This window comes from Papilio machaon, chromosome 2 (assembly GCF_912999745.1).
Source record: "Papilio machaon chromosome 2, ilPapMach1.1, whole genome shotgun sequence".
NCBI lineage: Eukaryota > Metazoa > Arthropoda > Insecta > Lepidoptera > Papilionidae > Papilio > Papilio machaon.
The window spans coordinates 7571541-7596571 of record NC_059987.1 but is presented as its reverse complement, the minus strand read 5'-3'; the positions used below and the strand labels follow the sequence as shown (position 1 = coordinate 7596571).

Here is a 25031-nt window from a genome sequence, read left to right as displayed (position 1 = left end):
AAAAAAACATCATTACGGGAAAAATCGAAGGAAAGAGACCCAGAGGGCGCCGCCCTATGCGCTGGACTGACCAAGTACGCACCGCACTCGACTCCAGCATACATAATGCCATCCACAGCGCCGAAAACCGCACAGAATGGAGAACCACCCTTCGGGAGATGGTCAAGAGGAGAGGTCGCGACCCTCAGGAGTGAGGAAACGATGCGCAGAGAGAGAGAGAGTCATTACCCTGATTTTACACCATAAGATTTTTATTGCTTTGTCGTGTAAAGCTACATATATAGTACGATAAACTTATGTGGCCCATTGGCCAAAAGTAAAGTAAAAATAGCTGTCTTGTGAGTTAATTTCTCTACAAAGGTCAGAACCAAGCGCGATAATAGCGCCACACTCCCTGTGGCAGAAAAGCTTGCGGGATTATAATATTTATGTTAAGTTCTAAATTAAAATTTCAAGGGTAAGATGGTTAGCATTAATTTTGACATTCATCAGACCAAACAGAGACTATTAAAATACTTAATTTTCGTTGTTTTGTGCTTTGCTAAATTGTGTTGGTTTAGTTGTGAAAGTCGTCAATTCTTTTGCCTATGTAAACCTTGCTTAAACTGCCCCAAAATATATAATCGTTTTAAAGTCCGAGTCACAAATTGAACAAAAACAAAAATGTGTTAGGTTTTGGTTTATTTGTAAACATTTTTTGTTTATTGATATGAAAAAGAATTTTACGGTCCTTTATTATACGTAACATGGGCTGGAAAGTAAAGCCGCTAAGAATGTATTAACTAATACTTAACCTAGTTACCTCCACTTAACCTACTTAACCGACTTTTACATTTCAAAGATAATTTAATTTTAGAAATGTTACACGATATGTTTTAAAGTTTAGTTGGTATTTTATTTTATATTGTTAAATGAGTTTTTATTTATAAAATGTTTTTTAAATCATATGAGGCTTTATCTCTTGTTAAATAATTGTAACTTTGTTACAATTGATTAAAAGTGTTAAAACGCTTTTTTTTTGCTATCGAGTAAGTGAAAAGGAAAGAAAATTTAAAGGATTTGGATTTTCCTACAGATAATCAGACGGAGGGTTCTAAGCAGATTTTCTAAGATATTTTCTCAGCGAAAACAGCGAAAGCTTATCTATATAGTGTTATAAAAATGCCGAAATTTTGAATAATTGTAAAAATTTCTTTATGACATTGAACAGGAAAAGTTCGATGGCCATTTGTTTAACATATCTTGAATTACAGAGTTCAGTCGTTTAGAACTTTGTCTTTGAAGGGATGCGTATTATTGTCCCGATATGAACAAAAACATTTTGTTATCATTGTTTTTCAAAGTGTATGAGTGGGATGACTATATGTTTTAGTAAATGTGTCTGTGGAAACATGAAGTTATTGTAATCGTGTCGCTGTGTTGCGGATCGAGGTCGTTAGTAAAAGTTTACACAGTGGTTGTAGCTTTGATTTATTACCGACGTTCGCGATGACAATAATTTTATAATAATTATAATTCATTCTGTGATATTTCCGATTTACACTAACTGTTATTTCAAGAAAAACATGAATTTACAGTGTTTGTGCTAAAGAATGTGTTACTTTAATTAATTAGCTCAGTATAGCTTGTTAATGCAGCTGACCACTTATCGAAGACCTTCGTAGGATTGTTTTAATAGTAAAGTCTTCATGAGACTTTTCGTTGACTGGCAGTTCCTGCCCGCAATTCTAAATTCATTTCCCATTTGGGGTAAAAAAAAAAAATTAATATATTTTTAACTTGAATTGTGAGTGTGGGTAATTCATAAAATTTCATTTCGTTCCCTTCAAATTGTTATAAATATTACAGAAAAATTATAAAATATAAATTATAAATATGTAATGTATTCTTCTTATTCATATAATTCTTATTATGAAAGCAAACATTATTACAAATAATTTATTAAAGTGTTTGCGTAGCATCGTAGCACGTCGCGTCGTAGCGGCGTAGTGGCGTAGTCACGCGCGTGCGTGCGTCAGTGCGTTGCCGGCAACCGCCGCGTGTTGCCGCTAGCCGCCTCCGCGAGGCATGCGACTCAGTGTCGCAAAATCTTTTCTTCAGTCATCTTTACAAAACCGCGCGCCCTTGTAAGTATAATAAATTATTAGAAGTACTATTTATATTGTTATAAATATACTATTCAATAATTTTTTAATTTACAAAATTGTTTTTGATTAACTCACGTGGATCGGCCGGTTTTGCTTTCCCGACGCACTGTGTGACTTCGTTCGATAGCCCACTGCCCCTGTGAGATGTTACCGAGTGAATCCCTTCTCAAGGGTTGTACCGAATTCAGTAGAATTGCGGTTTACATTGAATGGCTAGAGATTTGTGAATGTCTACGAGATATTTCGTAATTCGGTTAGGGGTGTCACGTTGCTATCGGGCCACGTGATGTAGTAAATTATTTAAACCGTCACACGTGTTAGTTTGAGTTAGTTTCTTGAATTAAATTAACAAAAATATCTTACGTATGGTAATTAGAAATGGCATGATGAATTTGTACGTTTTAATTTAGTTAAATGTATTTAAAAAAAATGAAGTTCTTTTAGTGATTTTAAAGTTCAAATATTTTCACTGTTCTTTTTACCCTTTTCAAGATTTTATAAAAAAAATCAGAACAATTTGCAGTTTCATTTTGTACATGTCATTAAATAGTGAACGATGTAATAAGCTCTCAAAGGAAATTTCTAGCACAAAACACTGTTTCCAGGTTCCAATGGAACGGCTGCTTATGGTTACACAGTCACATGAACTCACCCTACATAATATTTAAGAGGGCGTATGTAATTTAATGATTATAAGCCTGTAAAGCGTTACTTTTGCTTTGAATCCTTTAATGTGTTTCAATGAGCCAGCTTTCTGAAATGATTTGCGAGTTCTATATGAAAAATACTCCTGTTTTATTACTTTTATTAGATTTTTCAAATAAAAAAGTATTTTGCAATGTACATCAAGTTATGGAAACTGAAAGAAAATCTATTGGTCTTTGTTTAAAATATATCAGGATGTTTCTGTTGTTGTTCAATTTTTTATTTCTATTTTATACATTGTAATGAAAAAAAAAACAGAAGAAATCAAAGGTCAATATTTAACCTTTACAATTTACGGTAAGATCAGTTCATCACTTATGAGTATTTGTGCGAGAAAATATTTATATCTTTAAACTTTAGGCATTGACAACGTTCAATATTTTAAAATATTTCCAAAAACGCTATTGTTTTAGCTAGATATTACGGTAAGCTGCTCAATGAACAACTATAGGGACTTACAAAATGACAATCGTCGGTGTGCTCGCGCCCGTGGGCGTCACGCTTTCAGAATTTTCCCTTCCTCCACAATCTGCCGTCTGTGAGCGTAGCTGAAAGCGGCCGCAATTAGCCCGAAGTCTGAACGTTATTTCTCGCTCGTCATTCATTTTTTTCATATTTCTGAGTCACTTGAAAAACTTCTAATATAGGTCACTACTTAAATATTTAGTAGAATCTTATCGGTGTCTTTACATGCTTTCTTTTCAATGGGTTTGTTTTGCAACTTGTCAAGGTTATGTATTTTAATGTAGTTTTTTTTATTTTTTTTAACTTCGTATTAACAAATAAGTTTTTAATCTATATGAATACATAATATATAACACTATGCCCTTAGGAAATATTTTTTGAATAGTTTTGAGTTAGGGAGTCTACTAATCTCAGTTAATGAATCTCATATTTGTAATAATTCTAGCGATATCTATATCCAACAGATTGCTTTTTTCTGATGCATAGATATTTTTAATGCAATGAAAGATTCAAATAATTGTCATGTAAACATTCATAAAATGCTTTGAAAACATATCTCGTACGAGAAAAGTTAACTCTCTATTGAAATGAAAAAGAATTTTAATATTAAACAAAGTGTTTTGTCTGTCCCAGAGAGTCTGTTCAACAACTCAATTATTATAAAAAGGGTTCCTATCCTCCTTTTTATTAGATCTGTATTATCGAATAATTAAAGTGACATAAATTGCAGGTTTACTCATATGCTTTTTATTAACACCATATCGTATATCTTTCACAGACTGGTATAGTTGTTACAAGTTTTTCTCAAGACAGATTTTCCTTAACAGATTCAGAAGACTAATCATAAACAGAACTTTATACAAAAGAACCTGTACATGAATGACAATGTTTTTCTCAGGTCTGTCTGTGAAAAGCGGAAAAACGACACCCTTGTTACGTCTCTCGCACGACGGGGAGGAGACAGCCTGAATAAATGAATACCTGATTTATTAATTAAGCGTCGGTTGTCGGAGATTTTCTGCATTTATTATTCAGTAGAATTGTTAAAAGTTTTCTCACTTGCTCGTATTAACCTGGGTAGATTACTCATTCAGAGATAGAGATAAAGATAGAGAGAGAGATTCAGAGATCGTTAATAGTCTGATGCTGTATCTAAGATTTCAAAGATAGTTAGAAGGTGGGCGAAATGTTTTTGTACAAAACTTTCGGCAGTGAAAATTCACGATAATTTTAGTACCGGTAGATCATGTGTTATATATACCTATATATATTAATATGAATGGTATCGACTATGGTAACAAGTAAACAGTAATTTTTTGCAGGATAAACGTATTTTTTATACATAATTTTCTCCGAAATCGATTTCACCAGTTTAATATTATAGATAAGATTCTAGTTATCAAAGTATTACGAAAAATGATCTACTACACTCAAATCCTATGATATTAGTATATTTTCGTATGTGTTATGTTAGTACTTTCTAGAATTTATATTTTTATTCTTTGCTTCGTTTTTATATTCCTAACTTTATGTCATGATTAATTTCCTTTCTTGTGGTTTTATACTATAATGAGAAAAAAACAAAAGTCCTGCTACAAATCATTCGACTACTAAGCTTGTAAAGGGTCATTTGTTGACGAAATGAAGATAGATAAACTATATGGAGCTCTTTGTATGTAAGAGCGTAATAAAGTTTTTACGTTTTGTTTTATTGACGACGACAACTGTGCTCACATCGTCACAACTTGTCACAACTTTGAGCCGTGTTTGTTTGAGGTTGCTACGCTTTACTTAGTTCTGTTGTGTAAGGGTACAACTTAACTCGTAATTCACTTATAGGCTTCCAAAACTTTGACACGGTTTCATGTTATGTTCTAAGTTGTATCATTATGATGTACAGTCGCGAACTTTTATTAGCTACTAATTTTGGTGAGATATCATTTGACATTCACGTTGGAATTACTTCGATTTGTCATAACAACATAATGTGTACAGTGGACCTAGCACATTTATTTGTGACGATCGCCATCGTATCGTCATCGAAAAAATTTATATTAAAATTTGTGCAGCGCCCCCTATCGGATGTAGAGTACATCAAAAATCTCTTACTAATATTGAAATAATTGATATTGACGATACGAAGGCGCTTTTCGCAACTGTTCGTGCTGGGCCAACTGAAGGCTTAATGTAAGTATTGTAAATGAAATTGCTGCCATTAATATTCCTCGTAAACTTAGAAAGTAAAATCATTTTAAATTTGTAATTAGATCTAATATCGCAGCAGAGAGGTTGGTCCCAATGTAACTTGGCCCTGTGTAACCGCAACCGTTCGGTAATGGATTGCTAATATTAGCTAAATCGCGTAAGTTCCCCGCCGTCCCTCGCTCCGGATAAGCCGACTTCATCCGTCTTTTCACCGTCTATAGCCTGGTATATGTACCCGGGTAACTCTCAATAGGGGACGGATAGGAGCGAAACAATAAGCAAAGTACTCGTCGTATAGGGACTTGAACCTTATGCCGGATTAGTCTTAAGGCGTATTGAACCTCCTATAATGTTATTGAATTTGTTTGATTTTCAATTCCAAGTCAATGTTTCCTATATTTCATGTTTTTTTTTAATTACAACAATTGTCATCCAATATGATAACACGAGATTTTTTCAATTAAATAAAATAAGCTGATTTCTTTCGTAGATTCATGTTTCGTATATATTTTAAATGAATAAATTCATGTTTCTTGAAATGAATTTAATGTTGTGATACGTATTTTCTTACCTTTTTATTTATTTAGTTTGCGGTGTTCATAATATTAAACGGTATTATCTAATTTCTTAATTTTACTAAAACATGAATCGAGTTTCCAAAGGATATACCTATATAAATAAGTTTTAAATATTTACTCAACATTTTGAATTTTGTGTAAAATACACGTTTAACATAATTTTATTTGTATAAATAAAAAGAAGTGAATCTCTTTCTGTTGCTTCACAAGCAGCTTTAATTTTAAGAATAGAGTAATATGTATAACAACATTACAGAAACGTATTTGAACTTATTTATAAGAGGAAAAAAAAAATTCAATATTTATAACACAACATTCTTGTTTAATAAAAAAAGAGCCTCAACAACGCCCTTTTCACATTCACGTTGAGTTTCTTGAAAAATGAAAAACAGTTGCGCGGCGTTGAGCGAGAACAATTGTATCTATAGTGACAGCCACAAAATTGAACGGATACGTCGACAAAAATGTTTCAATGCATTCTGTTTTATACGTACACAACTATTATTTAGCTAACTATATAAATAATATAGAATCATACTATAGACCCTTAAATGCTATCGTTATTTCTAAAACGAATTTGGAAATTTAGTTTTAATTTACTTTACTTTTTACTTCAATGTATAATGTTAACATATCATAAGACGTATGGAGGTCTAATATAATATGGATAATATGATAAAGATTTAGTCGTAGACAAAAGTTGAACTCAACTATAGATAGAGGACTCGTGTCTCGGTCGACGCCTCGCGAGCGCCGAGCGGTGAGGTGATAAAACATTTTATGTCACCACTTTTGTTTACATCAAAGGAAGGGTCCTGATGACACAATATGCAGGGCTTTGGCAAAACAATTGTTGAAGTCACACTCATCTTATATCGGCCGTAACGTTTTTGCGGTATTATCTTACGACTGGAGAGCGATTGCGGTTTTTATGTTCTTATTGCAATACTTTCTGGGTTTTGAGATCGTTTCTTTTGTCTGTACGAATATATGCGTTGTTTGTTTTACTTTTATCGCAATATATTGCTTTGTTTGGGTTAGACAGAAACTATTAGATCGATAACATTGAAAGAGACTGTGTGGAAATGTGAAATTTGTACGTCTATACTAAACAATTTCAGTTCTTTTCTATAAAAAAGAACTGAAATTGTTACCTTTAAGATTAAATGAGTTAGTAAATGAAGATTAACATGATTACATTACGAATGCTAGCAAAACATATTTTTGTTGCTGGGATATATATACGTTTAGACTTTATTAACTTCCAACAGCTACTGACTATTCAGACTTTAATTTGTCGACATCTATATTCAGCTTTCATTAAAAGTTACCCGTATCTGTTTGTTGAGTGACATTTTTGTCCAACTTTTCGACTGCATGAATCTAAATAAAAGTCCAATATAACCGAAATTATTTTGCAGCAAATCGACTCATTAAAATTGAAGGCACGTTATAATATTTTGGTTTTGTTTCACAGGTGCCGACGGCATGTTGGGCGCGCGGCTCAAATCATGGATGGAGGCTCAGCTGGGGCGGGCGAAGAAACGTAAACAGAAGCAAAACAAGCCGGCCCCTGCCGCGACAACACCTGGGCCTGTGCAAGCGCCTCATTTATCGTCACCGGAGAGCGCGTATAGTACCGGCTACTCCACCGATGGCACATCCCCGGGAGCGCCGCCCGCCCCGCTCGCCGCTCCGCTAGTATCTCCGCCTCCGCCGCCCGCACCACCCACCACGCACCTTTATCATGAGCCCGCGAAGGTGAGCTAAAATATTCAGTGTACATGCTTTTATTGTCTCCCCGCCTTCACAGCCTAGAATTTTAGAAGCTTCAGGTACTTTGTGAAAATCTTCGGTGACTACTACCAGCACACTTTTTTTTGGTTTACAGTCAGATGAAATTCCAGTGTTTAAATGACACATATGGTTACAAATTACAGTATTAAAAAAAAAATTAAGTAACAATTTTTCCTAATAATCAACTCAGGGTGCATAAAGTACGACAAAAAAAAAAACAATAAAGAAATAAAGCCAATTAAACAGAGAAAAATATTTTTACAACTTAGTTATAATTCTACTTAGTCTCGTTTGTATAGCAGTGAATGTATTTGGATTTGTTTGTAGTGGGGCGTTCATTCGATATCCTGAGTCCCGGCTTTGTTACGGCACGGCATTGCGCGCTCCTCTTGCCTTACAAAAGCACTTTAAGAAACCAACTAGGCATAGCCAAGTTGGCTTTCTTCGTCCTCACTATGTTTTGTTCTACTTGTATGTTTTGTTTTACGTTAATTCATATTGTTTTATTATTTATATAATACATTTAAAACATCGAAAATAATCGTTTTCTTTTTAAGCCGTATGTATGAACAAAAATATAAAGATAAAAAAAGTTGTAAAAATAGAATATTGTTTATCTCTACGATGTCTTTTGTACTTCACTACATTCCACTATTTGAACACTACTGAATGTTGCATGAATTAAAAATTTAATTGTTAAACCCAAATCTATAAAACTTAATTTTTTAAATAAAATAATCATCATCTCTATTTTACCTTATAAGCAAAATACCAATCTATGTTAGAATCAACAACTTTGCGTGACTAATAATTTTTTTCTCTTAAACCTGCCTAATATTTTTTTTATGTCAAATAACTTTCTTAGTTTTAAAAAGCTCTTTTACAAACTTACAATATAAATTTATAGTTTGCGATACTTTAAAAATTTTAAGCGTTACGCTACACTCCGCTTGGATTTTTTTAACTTGAAGTATAAGGTCTGGCGGAAGTTAGTCTGTGCAGTTCGTAGACCTCGTTCGATTGAGTGCGCGACGAGTGGCCTCTACGATTGAACTCGCTTCATTTATGTTGAAAAAGTTTCAATAAGTACGTTTCGACTCTATTTTATGTTGTTACTCTTTATAGGAAAAAAACTAGTTTTTATTCAGTTTTTTTTGGTAAATACTATAACAACATCGATTGAAATAATTATTAATCTGTGCCTTTAATAAATACTAATAAAAATTACACGTAAATGTGCCGACCCTCCGAAGGGAAAAGGTCTGGTAGAGGTTGATGAAGCAAATATTATTTAATTACAGCGATAATGATTCTGACTTATTCGGTATGCATTCTTTCAATTTTTTTCTTAAAAAAAACCTACTTTTGTCAAGTCAATTGTATTTGAATTCAAGGGATTGACACAGTTTAGCTATTTAATAATTACAACATAACTTTAAAATTAATATCAAAGTTAGATTCATCAAAAGTTATGACCTCGTTATGATTACTAAATAAGTAACTGGTGGCAACTCGTGCTCTCGCCGTCAAACGAGGCGCACTTTGAAAACTTCCAAATTGTTACGAACTCTTTAACGATCTCTCCCTGCCAATTATTGAAAATGCTTCAGGGTGAAAATTTTCGGTATATTAATGAAATAAAATCTTTACTTTCTTGCTGGAAAAGATTTTCCTATTATTGTATTACTGCTATATTAAACTAAATATTATAACATCATGGTCGTGATTCACATCCTTTTCCACTATTTTTCTATTCAAATTAAAGCTGAAATGACTTTTCTACTGACACAGGACTTTATTAATTAACTTCGACTGGATTAAATTGACGAAGACTAGCCTTTTTTCCACACAATAGGCTTCGTAATGGAATCCCATTGAACAATTGCCTCGAGCCTATTCCAACTTGCAAATGAAATTGTTCTTATTTTAATTGAAATGAAAGAAAACTTTTATGTTGGGTAAGGAAAGGTGTAAGTTATACAGACTTATGCTTTAGTCTTTTTATTTTGTAGCAAAAAATAATTGATCATTATAAAAATAGTCGATAAATAGTTTGAGAATGTTGCTAACAGATGTCGCTACTAGTATTTTAAATCGTGCTATCGCTTGTCGTGCCGAAATGCACGAGTTAAAGCACTGACTTTTCCGTAAGCATGTTGACATCCTTGTCTTGGGGAGCATAGTGCGCAGTGATCGTAAAGTGAGAGCACTGATGCTGACACCCAAATGTTATTTTTAATAACAAAACCCGCGTCCGGCTACCGTTAGGAAGTCCGAACGCAATTTTTGACAAGCCCCTTTACCTTAGAAGGGGTTAAGTCAAGGTATATATATACCTATGCACTTAGTACACTATATTATTAAAGACCTATTTAGCTTCTTATTGACTCCTACTATTTAGAAAAAATATTTGAATTTTTATTTGAATATTCATACTTGATTCCAGTATTACTTTACAGATTTTTTTATAAGAAAGACTTAGTGCTGAAATTGTGCGTATTTGGTTTGGTTTAGTTGGTCTATCATTTGGTCGGTTGTTGGTCATCACAAATTATAGCCCTTTAGGCAAAGTATATTCTAAATAGGGTAATCATTTCACCATACATTTGATTATGATTTGAAAAGATAAAAATCGATCAAAATATACTTACTGTTCCAGAGGCGGTCGATCCCAGTGGTGCGTTGCGCGGAGCCTGTGGTGTGCGCGACGCCGTCACCTCGGCCACGTTGTCGGATCCGCACCAACCCCTGGCTGGGCGCCGCGACACCACCCACCGCGCGCCGCCGCACGCCCCTCTTCCCCCAACAGTCTCTGCAATGCCCGCAACCAGCGCCTCAACTGTTACATGCTCAATATTCACTAGATACGCAAGCAATATACGGAACAAGGTTGTTTACTTATTGTGACCTGTACTTATCACTTGTATTTCGGTTACGAGTTACAACACAAAGTCTATCTCCTTCTTTCTTTGTGGGTAGAAGAAGAATTGTTGAAGATGTTATAAGTTGAATTTGAATTATTTGCATTAATTGTAAACCATGTTAGATATATAGAAATAGTATTTGTCTTTGGTTTCAATCAGAACTAGATTCACGTATTTTAAGTTTATAATATTCTACTCGTCTCTTAGATAAATAGTTTTTTTTTAATAAAATCAGGAAAACTTTTAGCACAATATTATTCTGAAAGTTTTATTCGCAATGAAGCCATCTTTGTGTCCAAACTTCCAAGCTTTGTTACATTTATTCAGTGTCGTAACCCCATTTTTATGCATAAGCCGGCAACTTCACAATTCCCTGCGGTCACAGGGCATGAGATGTTTACAAACACAATGTTATGAAAACACTTTCTTTTTGCCTCCGAACGGAGGAACAAAAGAATAGTATAACATTTTTAGTAACTGAAAGGAAACGTACTGTTGTTACTATATCATAAGCTTATAGGTTTGTTAGTAACCGGCTAATAGGTATCGTGTTACAGTCTAATGGTATTTGCGCCTTGGCGAAGTTACACAAAGTACTTATTGAGTTAGTAAAGTACATATTCCATAGTATTGTATTGTGTTTTACTAAATAAAAAGAACACGAACACTTTTAAAGGGAACAGATAAAAAAAATGAAATCGAGAGAGTTTAAAAATAGATGTTTTTTGTAGTCAGCGTTTATCCGTCTCGTGTCTACCCTACCGAGTTAATTGCTTTCACTGATTACGTCATTGACTTTTTGCCCCGCGCCATCCGTTCTATCTCGGAACCGTCGGAATTGATGTTCGAGCGACGCGTAGTCCTGACTGTTTTATACCTAGCTTTGTATACAGGTTTATGTTCAGATCGCTAGCTTCGTTTGCTTCAGTGAACGATTACGTGTAGACAATAGGTCAGAGCATTAAATGAAACGGTAAATGAATTGGATCAATATTCTAATTATAAATCTCACATAGATGAGGATCAGTAAAATTATGAAGTCATATTTATTCATTTGTTACATCAGTCATTGTTACATTTCAGTTCTAATAAATATTAATAAGTAGTTAAGTACTTGAAGGTTGAGTTGATACATCTGGAAGAAAAGTCTATCTAGATAATATTACCAAAACATTTCAGATCTCCGCATTTATCGCCACATCTATCGCCGGAGCGTTACCGATCGCCGTACTACCGTGGCGGAGTCTCTAGCGACGAGGAGTGCCGGGACGCCAGAACTCGTGGTAGAGAGACGGCTATACTGTCAGACGCCGACGCTGACTCCGATGGCGACACTGGTCTTGACGGTGGCGATGAAGACGACACCGACTGCGACGCCACGCCCGGCAGACGACGTGCTAGACGGAGGAGACCGCCGCGCAGACCGCCACGTTCAGCAGGTAGAAAACATGAGGTTTATTTATTGAATCTCAGTAAACTATTTAAATGATGAAGGTTGTACATTGATGATATGGAAGTTTTGCGCATACGCAACATGCAATCCTAGGTCGTGCCTGTATTAATGTAACTCGCTGCAAAACAAAATTATTCAACTATCTGCTTTAGGTTACCTCACTCATTGCTTTAAATTGTTAAATACTTTTGTCAAAAAATGGACTGCTAATGATCGAGGGTAATAGTCTTTTGGTTGAAAAGATATACTAAATTGTAAAGGAAACGGAACGTCAGCCTACTTAATGATTGTTTTCTTTCCAGGCGCAACGCCACCCCGCACACGACGCAGGAACCCTGCCCCGCCGGCGCCGCCAGTGCGGGAGCGGGATCCTCTGCTGGAAGCTGACAGAGAAGCCGAGAGAAAATATCGAGAGCTCATACGTGAGGCGGATAAGTTACTGGTTACCGTCTCTCGAGCGCCACTCGAACCGCCGCACAATCCTCGCATTAGGGAGCTGAGGGCTACTGAGGTTAGTCAGAAAACTAAATATTTGATTTATGTGTATTAAGTATGGGTCCAAGCATAATTGCTAAAGGTAAGTCATGGCTGTGTACATGGCGTGTCACATACAAGTGTTTTTGTCGTAGGCATCTTGAAGCATGGTCGTGATTAGGTTTTTGGACTATAATGTTTTGACCCTAGACTGCTAGGTTTAAGTTCCTACTCATAATGCGATCTCTTGCGTTCTCATGACATTATTTCTAATAGGTGCTAGACAAGTATAGATAAAATGCTCCAATGTTAGGAATGTTTGTGTGGATTTCCCTTTTTGTTCTCTTTTAAAGTCTCTTTGTATAACTCTAGTTAGGTCTTGCTAGTGTTAGTACTGTAGCATGTTTTGTCCCGTTGCGCGGCAGTCGGAGGCGCCACGACGCAGCCCGGAGCGCACACACATCACCAATTTCATTCGCGCCAACTCCCCGGAGGCGGCTCGGCGCGGCGCCCCTGCCCCCCGCCGCTCGCCCCTCGCAGCGCCCCCGCCCTGTCCGCCCTGTCAGACCGCACACGCCCTCGCCGCAGACAGACCGCACTCCGAACCTCCTAAGCGGAAAGCGTATGCCAGGGATGAGGTATGTTTACGTTTAGGGATAAAAATTTGTTTGATCATAGATGCTCTTTACTATTTGTTCGGTTTTCTGATTCATTTAGATTTTAGATACCTATCTGTTTTGTCTAAGTATAACGTTAACATCTAATGAATGGCGTTGAGGTCTATGACATGAAAATAGTACTTAACGATAAAGGCTCTCGTTACATTTAAACTTAGATGAAAGATTGCCATAGCCTCGAGTGGTAATCAGTAATGTATTGAAGATAGTTTTAATGTCGTATTTATATTAAAATGTTTCCCGCAGGTACTACAAACGCTTCAAGGGTTGCGGGCGAGCCTGCAGCAGCAGTCGGCGCTGCTGGCCGTGCAGAGAACCAGGCTCGACTCCTTGTAATATGTAACAAACTTCCCCTTCCCGTCCTTGACACTACTTGGTGTGGATTGAATGTTTCGTTTACCTCGTAGGTTAACTTTGTTGCATTCGTTTTGTGCCCAATCAAGCATTTTATTTATGGTTTGTAGTGATATTTCCACTACGTTTTTAATTAATAAGTTTAAATTTCTATTAATTAATTTTATTTTTAACTTCCATTTAAATTGTTAAATTTGTTATACGCATTATGTATTTTGTGAAATGCGCTAGAAAGGGAAGTCAATGGCTTCTTAAATACATGTTAATTTAGCTAAGGAGTCAAGGCGACATGAATACTGTAATCATTTAAGTATGCAAAAAAGAATCTTTATTAAAAATATAGTGGATACATTCATTTTTGGATAAAAAGTGAAATAAAAGGTTTATTATTGTTAATACATTTTCTCATCGCATACAGACAACTATATTTATATGATTGGTATTACCTTCATTTAAGTGTACTTTTTATCTTTACTTAATTATTATAGTTATGAAAACGGGCATGAAACGAATTTGTATTTCATCTGTTATTAGTTCTTCCATTTATAATTTTCTTAATTCCCTCCAGTTTCGTAGCGTAGTTATTAATGATGTCGATGAGTTGTAGCGTAATATCTTGTTATAGTTTGTGTGTAGGCGAGGCCATTTTACTATCTTCAATATAAACTTGTAGCTTTAGTCAATAGTTAATTTAGTAGACTGCGAGAACTTAGCAACGTTGAAATGTTAAAAGGTTCAAGTTAAGGCGTTTTATAGTAGGAAAATATCAAACGTGTCAAAAGATGTGTTTTTTTCATTAAAGTCTTTGATAAAAATTTCTTTCTGTATGTTTAATATCGTAGAAATTATTTCATTGTCAAGAATTTTGAGCATTTTGTACTCAAAGCAAGATTCTAGTCAACAATGTAGTCTATTGTAAAAACACAATCAATTTTTTTTATCAAATTTTAATAAAACTCACGGTATGGATCATAACTATATATGTCTGTTTCAACGTTACTGGGTCAGCAGAGGCAGACTAGCCGTTTTGTAGGACAGTGTATTCCAGTAGCGCCGTAGCATTTAGCCCTAGCGAGGAGCTATCAATAGTTCATTCCAATCAAAAAAAAAAAGTTTGTAAACAAACGTCACTTACAAAAGAAATCGGCAATTACACATACACAACAAATTGCTATTGTTAAAATGAATTTCCGCAAATCGATGAAGTTGTTCTTTGATTACAAATTTTGGATTTTGGATTGGAATAAACTATACATTTATTTATGTACTAGGTAAGATTGTGACCACGGCGTATCAAGACTGTATTGACTATAAAGCGTATATACGATGCTTAATATTTTGTGACAGGGTTCAAATTTTGATCTTATTTTTACTTTAATAATCGCGTTAATAGTTTGACAACGATACTCATTTGTTTTTCGACGTTTAAAGTTAACGCAACAAAATGACATTTTTAACTTTACTAATATAATGTGCCAATCATTAGCCCTTTAATCGTATTATTTTTAAACATTTGAACCCTGATTTTTAATGGTATTAGTGATTGATATGATCTTTATTTAAATTATTATTATTTTCCTGTGCCATCTATAGCCCCTTCACAAATGAAAAATAAATACCTTTCTGTTTTTTTTTTTAACTTTTTATATTAAAGTTTTCAAAATGTTACCATCATTAAATATTTAGTTCATAAAAATAAATTAAACTGTTAGTAATAAATAAAGTTTTTTTAAAATATATTTTAAACATCGTAGTTATAATTTTGTTTACATGTTTTCTTCTTGTTATAAGATAAAATTTTCTACAAAATAATAATTTACAAGGTGCATATTATAAGACATTTGTAACTTGGAATAATACAGAACAAAAAAAAGTAATATTTAGAAATATAATGACCAAAGTATGTACATCGTTTATTTAACCTTTATTTCACTGCAATGTATTAACTAAATTTTAAAAGGAATATGTATATTTTACTAAACACCTTACGTACATTTTGATCTTTCATATGAAAATGTTTAATTATAATTTTTTCCTCTTAAAAATATTTTCTGAAATTCTGTCACGTTTTAATTGTTACGGCAAATACCATAAGGTTTTAGGGTTATCGAAAATAGGTGCCCTATATTTTTGTTAGTGCAATATAAAGGGATTCTGCTGTATTTACAGAGTTCCCTATGTGTATGTAAATATTTAATCATATACTTGTTAATAATAAGTATAAATAAGATTTATACGTTTAGTTGATTTTTCATTAAAACCTTGTATAAAGATTTATTTGAGTTTTATTGCCTAATAAGAAATACAGTATTAATTTCAACAACAGCATGCGCGTCTCCAACCTATGTTCTAGGTTAGGTCTAGAAAGGCAGCTATCATTAATATGGTCTTATTCGAAGTATGTACTTCTATCTATTTTAAAATTTTCAATTCTCTATGTGCTGCCCCTCCCTACACCAATCTCCTGGCGAAGCCAATGCCCGGCAGGTAAACACTAATAGATTCCACCATACCAAAAGTTGAAGTTTCGGTTTTTTATATATTGTACAATTTTTATAACTTTTTTATTTCAAAAATTTCTACTTAAGGTAATTCATATGACTAAAAATGCAATATTTGCACAATTTTGACTGTTGTTTTATTAAATGCTTAGGTTCAAGACAGTTTTAAAATTTGTAAACACGCCATCTATAATTTTATAGAGTTAAATAGATAAATTCTGTTACAGCGCCCTCTGTAACAAAAATGGGAGTTAAACAATGTTGTTAAATAGATGGCGCTGTCATGTTACTTATTTCGGTGTTATAGATAGAGCATTTTAAAATAATCTTATCAGAAATGGTTTTTAATGCTTAGCCAAAAACAAAATTACTTTTGTTTTAAAAGATTTTAACACCTTAAAAATAATAAAAGATACGGCAGCAATAAGAAGCAAGGATCGCATGTAACTAGGAGAATTTTAAGTATGAATGTGGAAAGGGTACACCCGTAGTGGTAGCGTTAGAAAGAGATGTATAGATTGAGTGACGTGTGTCGGGACTAACGTCTGAAATTACTAATGGTATCCGAACCCATCGTGAATGAGAAAAGGACGGGAATCTAACAAAATTATTGTTCATAAAAAAATATGCTTTTAATGACATAATATGACGTATGAAATGGAATAACAAATGCAACAAAAAAAATCAAATGAATTGTCAAAAAGTTGCAAAAATCTTTGGAGATGCTGGGATTTGAACCCAGGACTTTCAGCATGCGAAGCAGACACTCTACCACTGAGTTACATCCCCTCTGTAAAAGTGATTCGAAAACATCTATATGTTCTTTTTCTTTAGGAGAAGGGACCGAAGAGTAGCACATCGCTTAATAATAATTAATCCGACGCCCCTGGACATCTATAACACAAGAGGAACCGAAAATACGTTCTCAACCTTTAAGGGAAGTGTACGTAATCTTTTTCATTTAAAATGGTTTGATAAAATTGAAAATAAAACGTTTCAATAAAATTGTGGAAACTTTAAGCTACAAATAAGGTAAATGAGTACCTCTAGGTAGAATCTAGTCTATAAGGAGACATTCTAACAATAATTAAAAAATTCTAGAAGATGAATCATACAATTATGCAGCATAATTGATAATATGCAAATAAAATACCCGATTGAATAGTTAGATGCAATTGTATTACACTTTTTACTGTTATTATGTAATACATCATAGTTTTTTAACACAAAGTTTGCTACTTTGTTAATTAAAATAATTACATCTTCGTTTTTAAGATAAATAATATATTTTTATCTTATTAATATTATAATATAAATGCGAATGTTTGAATGGATGGATGGATGTTTGTTTGAATTTATCTTCAAAACCGTACAACGAATCTCGATATAATTTGACAGAGATGTAGAAAATAGTCGAATTTAGTAGTAGAAGAACACATAGGTTACTTATTAAGCTTTTTTTTAATTTCGCACGGTCGGCCGCGAATTGTCGCGGGCGCCAGCTAGTACTCCATATAGCCAAGTATATAATTTTAGTTATATTACAGACAAACATAGCAAAGACTATGTTACATTGCATTTATAATTTTTGTTGTATTAAATTAATGATTCGACCAATTTAGATTAAATGATTCTTATGTTATAAGAAGTTTTAGTGTTGAATGCCAATTCTTGTGCGGTTGACGAAAATTACTGTACAATTTATATAATTAGATATGCTTTCAGTTCTCACGTACTTTTGAAAGTTTTGTCTCCATGTACTGTCGTCAATTAGTAGAATGTATTTTAATACGCAATAGTAAAAGAGACTGTGGGAGATCCAGCTTTACCCGTCTGATAACACGATAACTTGTCTATAGAAAAGTGTCCATGGCTATTTTTAATTGAATTATTTTTTATCAATTTAACCTTCTTTCTTTGGTAACCGAACTAATTTCATATAAACTGATAGTTTTTAACATAGAGAACATGACTACGAAGGCTTGTCTATTTATTTCTGTTCATAGCTACTTGGTAGATGTCAAAAGGTAACTACACCGATCAGCTAACTATGTCAAAATGGTATTTTAGGACAAATAATTAAATTATACAAAAAACAGTATAACATAAAGGAATACCTGCAAAAAAATCTTTACAATAGGCAAGTTATCATAGGCATGTTTTTTAAACAATAACTATCGATAGATATAAGATGGATGAAGGTCGATCTCCCACGGGCTCTTATACTATAAGTGCGTACGAGAAAAAGCTATATTGATAATATAACTATGTGGTAAGTGTTTTAAAAATAAAAGAAGTCTTGGCGTTCTGAAGTATATTAGATTAATGCCATGGCGTGCCACATTCGGTAATCAATGTGTAATAAACTTCGGGGCAAAAAGGGGGTTCGTTGAATCAGACAGTCGTTGCATGTGTTGATTTCCCGGATTCTTGGCAATGACTTGTCTGTTATTTTTATGTTTTTTTACGACGGAAACATCGGAAATAATTTTGTTTTACAAAAGGATATTTTATAGTTTTTTGTAGCATAATTTGAATAGGAAAAAAATAAACAATATTTTTTTTTACAAAGTTATAATTTTTTCAGCTTGTTAAGACTTCCTGATCTAAAGACTTTTTTATTAAGGAGCTAATTAATTAATACTTAAATGAAAAATTTTGCGTTTTCCTTTAGTATACACCTCACATTGGAATGCGAAAATTGTAAAAACAATTCAACTTGACCGTAAAAAGAACGCCGAAAGTTTTAAAATAGGTGTGGCTGTATGATGTAAGAATTCGAGTCAGTGACTCAGTGACGTAGTCACTTCGAACTAGTATCACTTGCGCTAAAGCAAATGCATAGTATATAACATAGGAAACACACCTCTTTACCTACGTATCTTTGTACGAAGGTTACATTAAGTAGCACTCTAATAACATACAATTGTCAAAATGGAAGGAAAAAATGTTCATTGTCGAAACCGATATATCTCTATATCAGTTTAAGGTAATCTCTAATAATCTTAAAAAAGTTTTCTTCATGTAGTTTTACTCTATAAGTATTAATACTTTAAAGAGGAAAGATTTAATTGATTGTTTATTTGCTTGCATAGAAATGACTCCGAAACTACTGAACTGATATGAATAATTCTTTCTCTGTTGGGAAGTTACACTATCCTCTGTTACATATGCTGTATTTATTTCTAGTATTAAATATGTACACTAACGGAGTCCCTTATTGACCATTTAACGTCTCTGAGTGCAGCAGTATGAGATAACAATCACTATTATGATTGAACATAGAATGAAGTCTTTGTGTTAATATGATTTGTAAATTATTCGTAAGGTTACACTTTATTAGAGGTGTTGATAAACTAATGACAGTCATATTAGCAGCGTCGGAATTGAGAGATGGCCATGACACCGAAACCCACTCCGCAGACATGGTGATTCTTATCAAAGCTAAGAAAGTGTTACGTAACACATCTTAAGAATAAGTAAGGCTGTCCCATGCGTTAAAACAAACTAAGCGTTTCGCGTTTGGTGTATGTAAAAACAGTTTGTTATTTCTATTTCAATGTTTCAAGTCAGGTTCGCTAATAATTTTATATTTTTTAACTGCTAACGATGGACAAGAAACGAAATTATTTTGGCATATTATCTACACAAGAGGCAAGAGCCAATTGTAAATTGGCAAAACGATAGTTTTATACTAAAGAATTAATTTTTGAAGACAAAGAACAATGTTATAATAAATAATTTAGGATAAAAACTTTCACGCTAAATTATCTCGTTTTAAGTCATATAATGGTACTAATATTATATGACCAACTTTGAAGCATAAAAACATAATCGTTGCTCATGTTTTTTTTGCTTTGTAAAAACTTGTTTTGTTCCAAGGGTTTTGCAAGGCTTCGAGAATATTTCGTTATGACGCAATTGAAGAAAAATATCAAAGTAAAATGAACATTTTATTCTACACAATATGACATAAGGCTTTTAGTTTTAAATTCGATCTTTGTAAATTACAGCTTGATATACATAAGACCTCTTAAAATGTGTTTTTATAACAACTAGCTGTCGCCCACGATTCGGTCCGCGCGGAATTAAATAATAACTTAATAAGTAGCCTATATGGTCTTCCAGACTATGTTCTACATTGCCAGTGCCAAATTTAATCAAGATCCCTTGAGCTGTTCCGGTGATACCTTCTAACAAACATCTATCCATCCATCTAAAATTTTCGCTTTTATAATAAGTAAACAAGATTTACTGCAAAACAGGAATGCGGTAATTTAATTGCTTTAATTATTTATTTAAGTTATTTAATTACTCATATGTCCGTTGTGACCACTGGTAACCTAATCGTCTTGACCGATTTTGGTGTATTGAATAATACGATACCTTCTCTGGACCTACATAATTTATATTGGGATGCAGTAAGAGCAAATACTTGATTAACCGTTGGTTTCTGACCAAAATTACTGTATAAAATATATAGTCATCCCTGTCAATATCTTAAACAAAACAGATATAACAAGATGTTTTAAACAGGGATAATGTTCTCAGAAACCGACTGTAAATGCTTAAAGAAGTAAGATATGTAATAATACAGTCAGAATGGAGTGTGTTTCCGTCATTGAATACTTTTAAGGTCATAGAACTAATATTATTACCTATAACAAGATTAATTGCAATCAATGTACCTTATTAGAGCTGTAATTTACGTACATTTCCATAAATCGTATCGTAAGTATAGTTTGAATGTATAAATGATGTAAGAAATTGAATTCATTGGATTTTTTAAAGGCTTTTTTTTGTGTAGTTTGTTATTCACTTTTTATAATGGTACTTAAGGTATAACGACTATGGTTCATTGCATTTTTTTAATTTCTTCGTATTAAAAGCAAAATAAGAGCCTCTTTGTATAATCAATTTAGTAAGTAGGGAATTAAGTCTGCCTTTGAGTGGAAAATTTCTTAATTAAACTTTAACAACCGTCATATCTGAATTTACTCACTTCTTACATATCCTCTTTTACAAAATTATCCATACTTTATTCCGTCTCTCTTTATCCTTGTAACCATTTGCATACATTATTATTATTATATTCGTTAGTCGATTCATTTCTGTACATGTCCTTCCTCTGATATCTAAGTTGTAAGGTCTTCAAATTAAAAAATCTATTATTTCCATTGTAAATACTTAAATATGTTAAATGCAAATTGAAAGTGAAAATGTACAATAGTGTCAGATGTCAACGAATAATGGCATGTAATAAATAATTTGTACTTTATTTCTTTTATTGTGATGATTATAAAATGGTAACTTGTTCTTGCTTAGTTTGATTATAAAGCTTATAAAACTTTACAGAAGTGGGAATTAAGTTCATTAATAAATATGTTAAAAAAACTCAAGTTCGTAACTTTTTAATTACGATATTTAAGTAATGTACAAAGAAACGTAATGTTTTTATAACAAGCGCAAGGAGTATAATTTTTTTTTTGTTTTTTGTAGCGTTAAGAACGCATAACTGTGAGGTTCCAAGGCCGAAACAACCCTACATTTTTGTTGTTTGTAAATTTATACATTTAAAAAAAAACAAATTCATTTTTTAAAATGTACAAAGAGGAATAGCAATCTCACTGTTACAACTAAGTGTTTAACTTGCGTCTATTTTCCGTAGTATTTAACAATATTAATTATATTCAAATAGAAAGTATAATCAGAAAATAAATAAATTCCGACAGTAGGGGGCACGATCTGGTTCACTTTTGTCCATTCAAAGCAAATTCGAACCTGTGACCTGTCTGTCTCTTTGTTATTGTAATACTGTTGTTATGAAAGCAACACTTCATTTGTTGCATTACGTTCTTTATGAAAAAAATACATGTTGACGTAAATTGAACCACAAAGGAATTGGAATTTAATTAAGCTGTAATTATAATTTTATATTTGAGCAGATATTATACCTTGAAATTAATCGAATTTTGCGGGTTTTATAGCGTTTGTTCCGCCTCGTAAGAGATAGGATAAAATACGGAGGTCTCCAACTTTAATTATCGGAGAAGCACTTCTTGAAGAAGATTCAACAGAATTGTCTACCTGCGTATGTCATTCTCGGTTGAGCAAATCAATAGGTAATCGTGTCACATCCACTAAATAAAGATGTATACTTTATTCAATGGTTACCTTAACGTCGAAGTAAAGACTTTAAAATATTGCATGTCGATTACAAGGAGCAAACGTTATTTATTTTTATAGACACTAATTATATTTTATATGCAAGGATATAATTGAACCACGCACAATGTATAATAATACCCTACTTATAATGTTTTTTTAGTTAGTAATAATAATAATAATAAGCATTTTTATTTCCTATAAGTATTAGCATTTAACGATAGCGTTTTGTTACTATTGTTAGTTTTGAACTTAATTTTAGTAAGATATTAGTATTATTAGTTCGTTATATTCAAATATGGATCATTCGTTAGATAAAAGCTTTCTCCATTTTTAGTTAGTGTTTAAGAAAAATATTTAATTCTGTTCATTTTCTGATAAAAGTGTGTGTATTTTTTCTAACATAATGAATGTATGTTATAAAATTATAAAACTCGAACATTTTTGATGTTAGAAGACTAATTATATGGATGTATATTAATTATTTGTTGAAGCCAATATTATTAATTGCTAATTAATTTATTTGATAACCTTAAATAAAAGTTAATATATTCAGAATTCATTGTCAACATGTTTTGCGCGCCATCTTTTGTCTAAATTGTATTTAACGAGGATATTTGTTCGTCTTCACATTTCGTCTATTAAAACGAAGTCGTAAAGACAATTCAACTATTTAGAGAAGAATCAATGGACTGCCATATTGATACTGATCAATATTTATACTTGGATTTGACGCGTATTGCCATTTTTTTTTAATATCAAACCGTTAATATATTTAAAGCGCTGAAGTTAATAAAGATTCATTTTTAGGATCGAGACTTGTTAAAAACTTTAACCGTCGGGTTCCTAGGCTGAACAAAAAATGTATATCTCGATTTTTTTAAAAGATAAGTCGGGTGATATGTTTTTGTACTGAGTATTTCGGAAGTAAACGCCTACCGTAAACTAACATTATACTCAAGATTTAACAACAATTTATTGGTATTGAATATACTTATGCGTTGGTTCTCTCCTCTAAAGAATTGCAAAAACGGTATCGAAATGTGTTAATTTCATGTCGAATTTCGAATGCCCAGCTTCGCATCCACAACCCGTTATGTAAGAGGAAAGGCTGACGTAACACGCGACATCGTACGATACGAGTCTGGAACATTCGACTGCACCGAGCGACAATTTAGTGTTGCCATTGTTGGGACAATTCATTGGTTAATAGGGATGTGGGTTGTTCTGCATTTCGTGTGATGTTGATATAAATTTTTAATACGATTCTGTAAAGCTGTATCTCGATAATTTACAAGTAACTTAAAAAGTCTCTTACAATCAACATATAGAGTAAAAAAAATGTGTGTAGCGTATTATTAAGATTGACATTTAAAACTGCTGTTACGATTTCAAATTAAAGAAGTATTGTATCCTACATACGCAAATTGTCTTTAATCATGTCCTTAATTTAAAGTCAGAGAATAAAGAAAACATAAATATACCTACAATTTATTATTATTTTATAATTAAGTTAGGTATTAGGTATAATTGTAATGTGCAACTCATTGTTGTAAATTCAAATAAGTCTTGTCAAAATGAGAATGTACTTTATGAATACTAATTATTGTTTCTTCCACGTGTTTACGAGTATATCTTCGTTTTACCTTTTTTATTATTATAATCTATGCGTGACTTCGTTCGTGTGGACACGAATTTTTTTCCAGAATTCAAAACGTTTTAATTCAAATAAATTACATGTAGAATGTTCATTTACATACGTATGCTTGTGACTTGCAAAAAGTACCAATTTCCCAAATCACAAAATATCGCTCAAACTTAACGATTTTTTTACACACGGTACCAAGTTTCGCTTGCAAATTAATAGTTTTTATAATGGCCGAGTAAAAATTAATCCATTTATTAAGGGAATCCCAAGCACTGTCCGGTTTATAATATCGTCCATTAAAATGGGTATTACCGTTCTTTTCTTCACTAGTCGAACATAGATGGTGGATTTGTTTTTTTATTTTTTTTTATTGGTTAACATAAAAATTGTTTTTTTTTCGGGCACGGAACGTAGAAAACATTTTTCGATCATAAAATTTTTAAAAATTCATTTTAAATGATTTAGTTCACTTCCATTGGAACAAGCGCGTTAGCTATAGCTATAAATATATTTATGTCGATATTTCGATTACCATTCAATGTTTTTATTCTTACTTAAGGTCTGGATCGATAGTAAAACGAATTATTGAAAAAAAAATTGTTTATAAAAACTCAAATAAACTTTCATTTGAGTATATTCTTGTAAATTTATCTTACTTCTTACTAATACTATAAATGCGAATGTTTAGATGGTTGTTTGATAGAAGGTATCTCCGAAACGGCTCAACGGATCTTGATGAAATTTAGAACAGATGTAGAACATAGTCTGGAAGAACACATAGGCTACTTATAAAGTTTTTTTGTCCGCGCGGACGGAGTCGCGGGCGACACCTAGTATTAAATAACTCTAAGTATTAATTAATTTTAGTAGACTACTAGACATAAAATATATACAAAATTAAAATTTAAGTAGGTTTTTGTAATTTAATAAAATCTTTT

At 32.8% G+C, this 25031-nt stretch overlaps 1 protein-coding gene and 2 non-coding genes across 3 annotated transcripts; 2 read left to right on the top strand and 1 right to left on the bottom strand.

Annotated features, from left to right (window-relative positions):
- The first annotated feature begins 2032 nt into the window (after positions 1-2032).
- Positions 2033-13863, top strand: LOC106714400 (serine/arginine repetitive matrix protein 2). Its single transcript, XM_014507437.2, has 7 exons — positions 2033-2126; positions 7578-7861; positions 10557-10786; positions 12001-12260; positions 12577-12785; positions 13174-13386; positions 13672-13863. The coding sequence occupies exons 2-7, from the start codon at positions 7589-7591 to the stop codon at positions 13759-13761; spliced, it is 1275 nt and encodes a 424-aa protein (XP_014362923.2). The 5' UTR covers positions 2033-2126; positions 7578-7588; the 3' UTR covers positions 13762-13863.
- LOC123722827 lies at positions 10056-10191 on the top strand. Its single transcript, XR_006756635.1, has one exon. It is a non-coding gene; the product is annotated as a U4atac minor spliceosomal RNA (small nuclear RNA).
- Positions 13864-16997: 3134 nt separating the features above from the next.
- Trnaa-cgc lies at positions 16998-17069 on the bottom strand. Its single transcript has one exon. It is a non-coding gene; the product is annotated as a tRNA-Ala (tRNA).
- Between the last annotated feature and the right edge of the window lie 7962 nt (positions 17070-25031).

Excerpts from the sequence above, each read along its gene's own strand:
- LOC106714400 (XM_014507437.2), top strand. The coding sequence starts at position 7,589 with ATGTTGGGCGCGCGGCTCAAATCATGGATGGAGGCTCAGCTGGGGCGG. Across the intron at positions 7,862-10,556 it reads TTTATCATGAGCCCGCGAAG|AGGCGGTCGATCCCAGTGGT; the intron begins GTGAGCTAAAAT and ends TTACTGTTCCAG. Across the intron at positions 10,787-12,000 it reads CAAGCAATATACGGAACAAG|ATCTCCGCATTTATCGCCAC; the intron begins GTTGTTTACTTA and ends AAAACATTTCAG.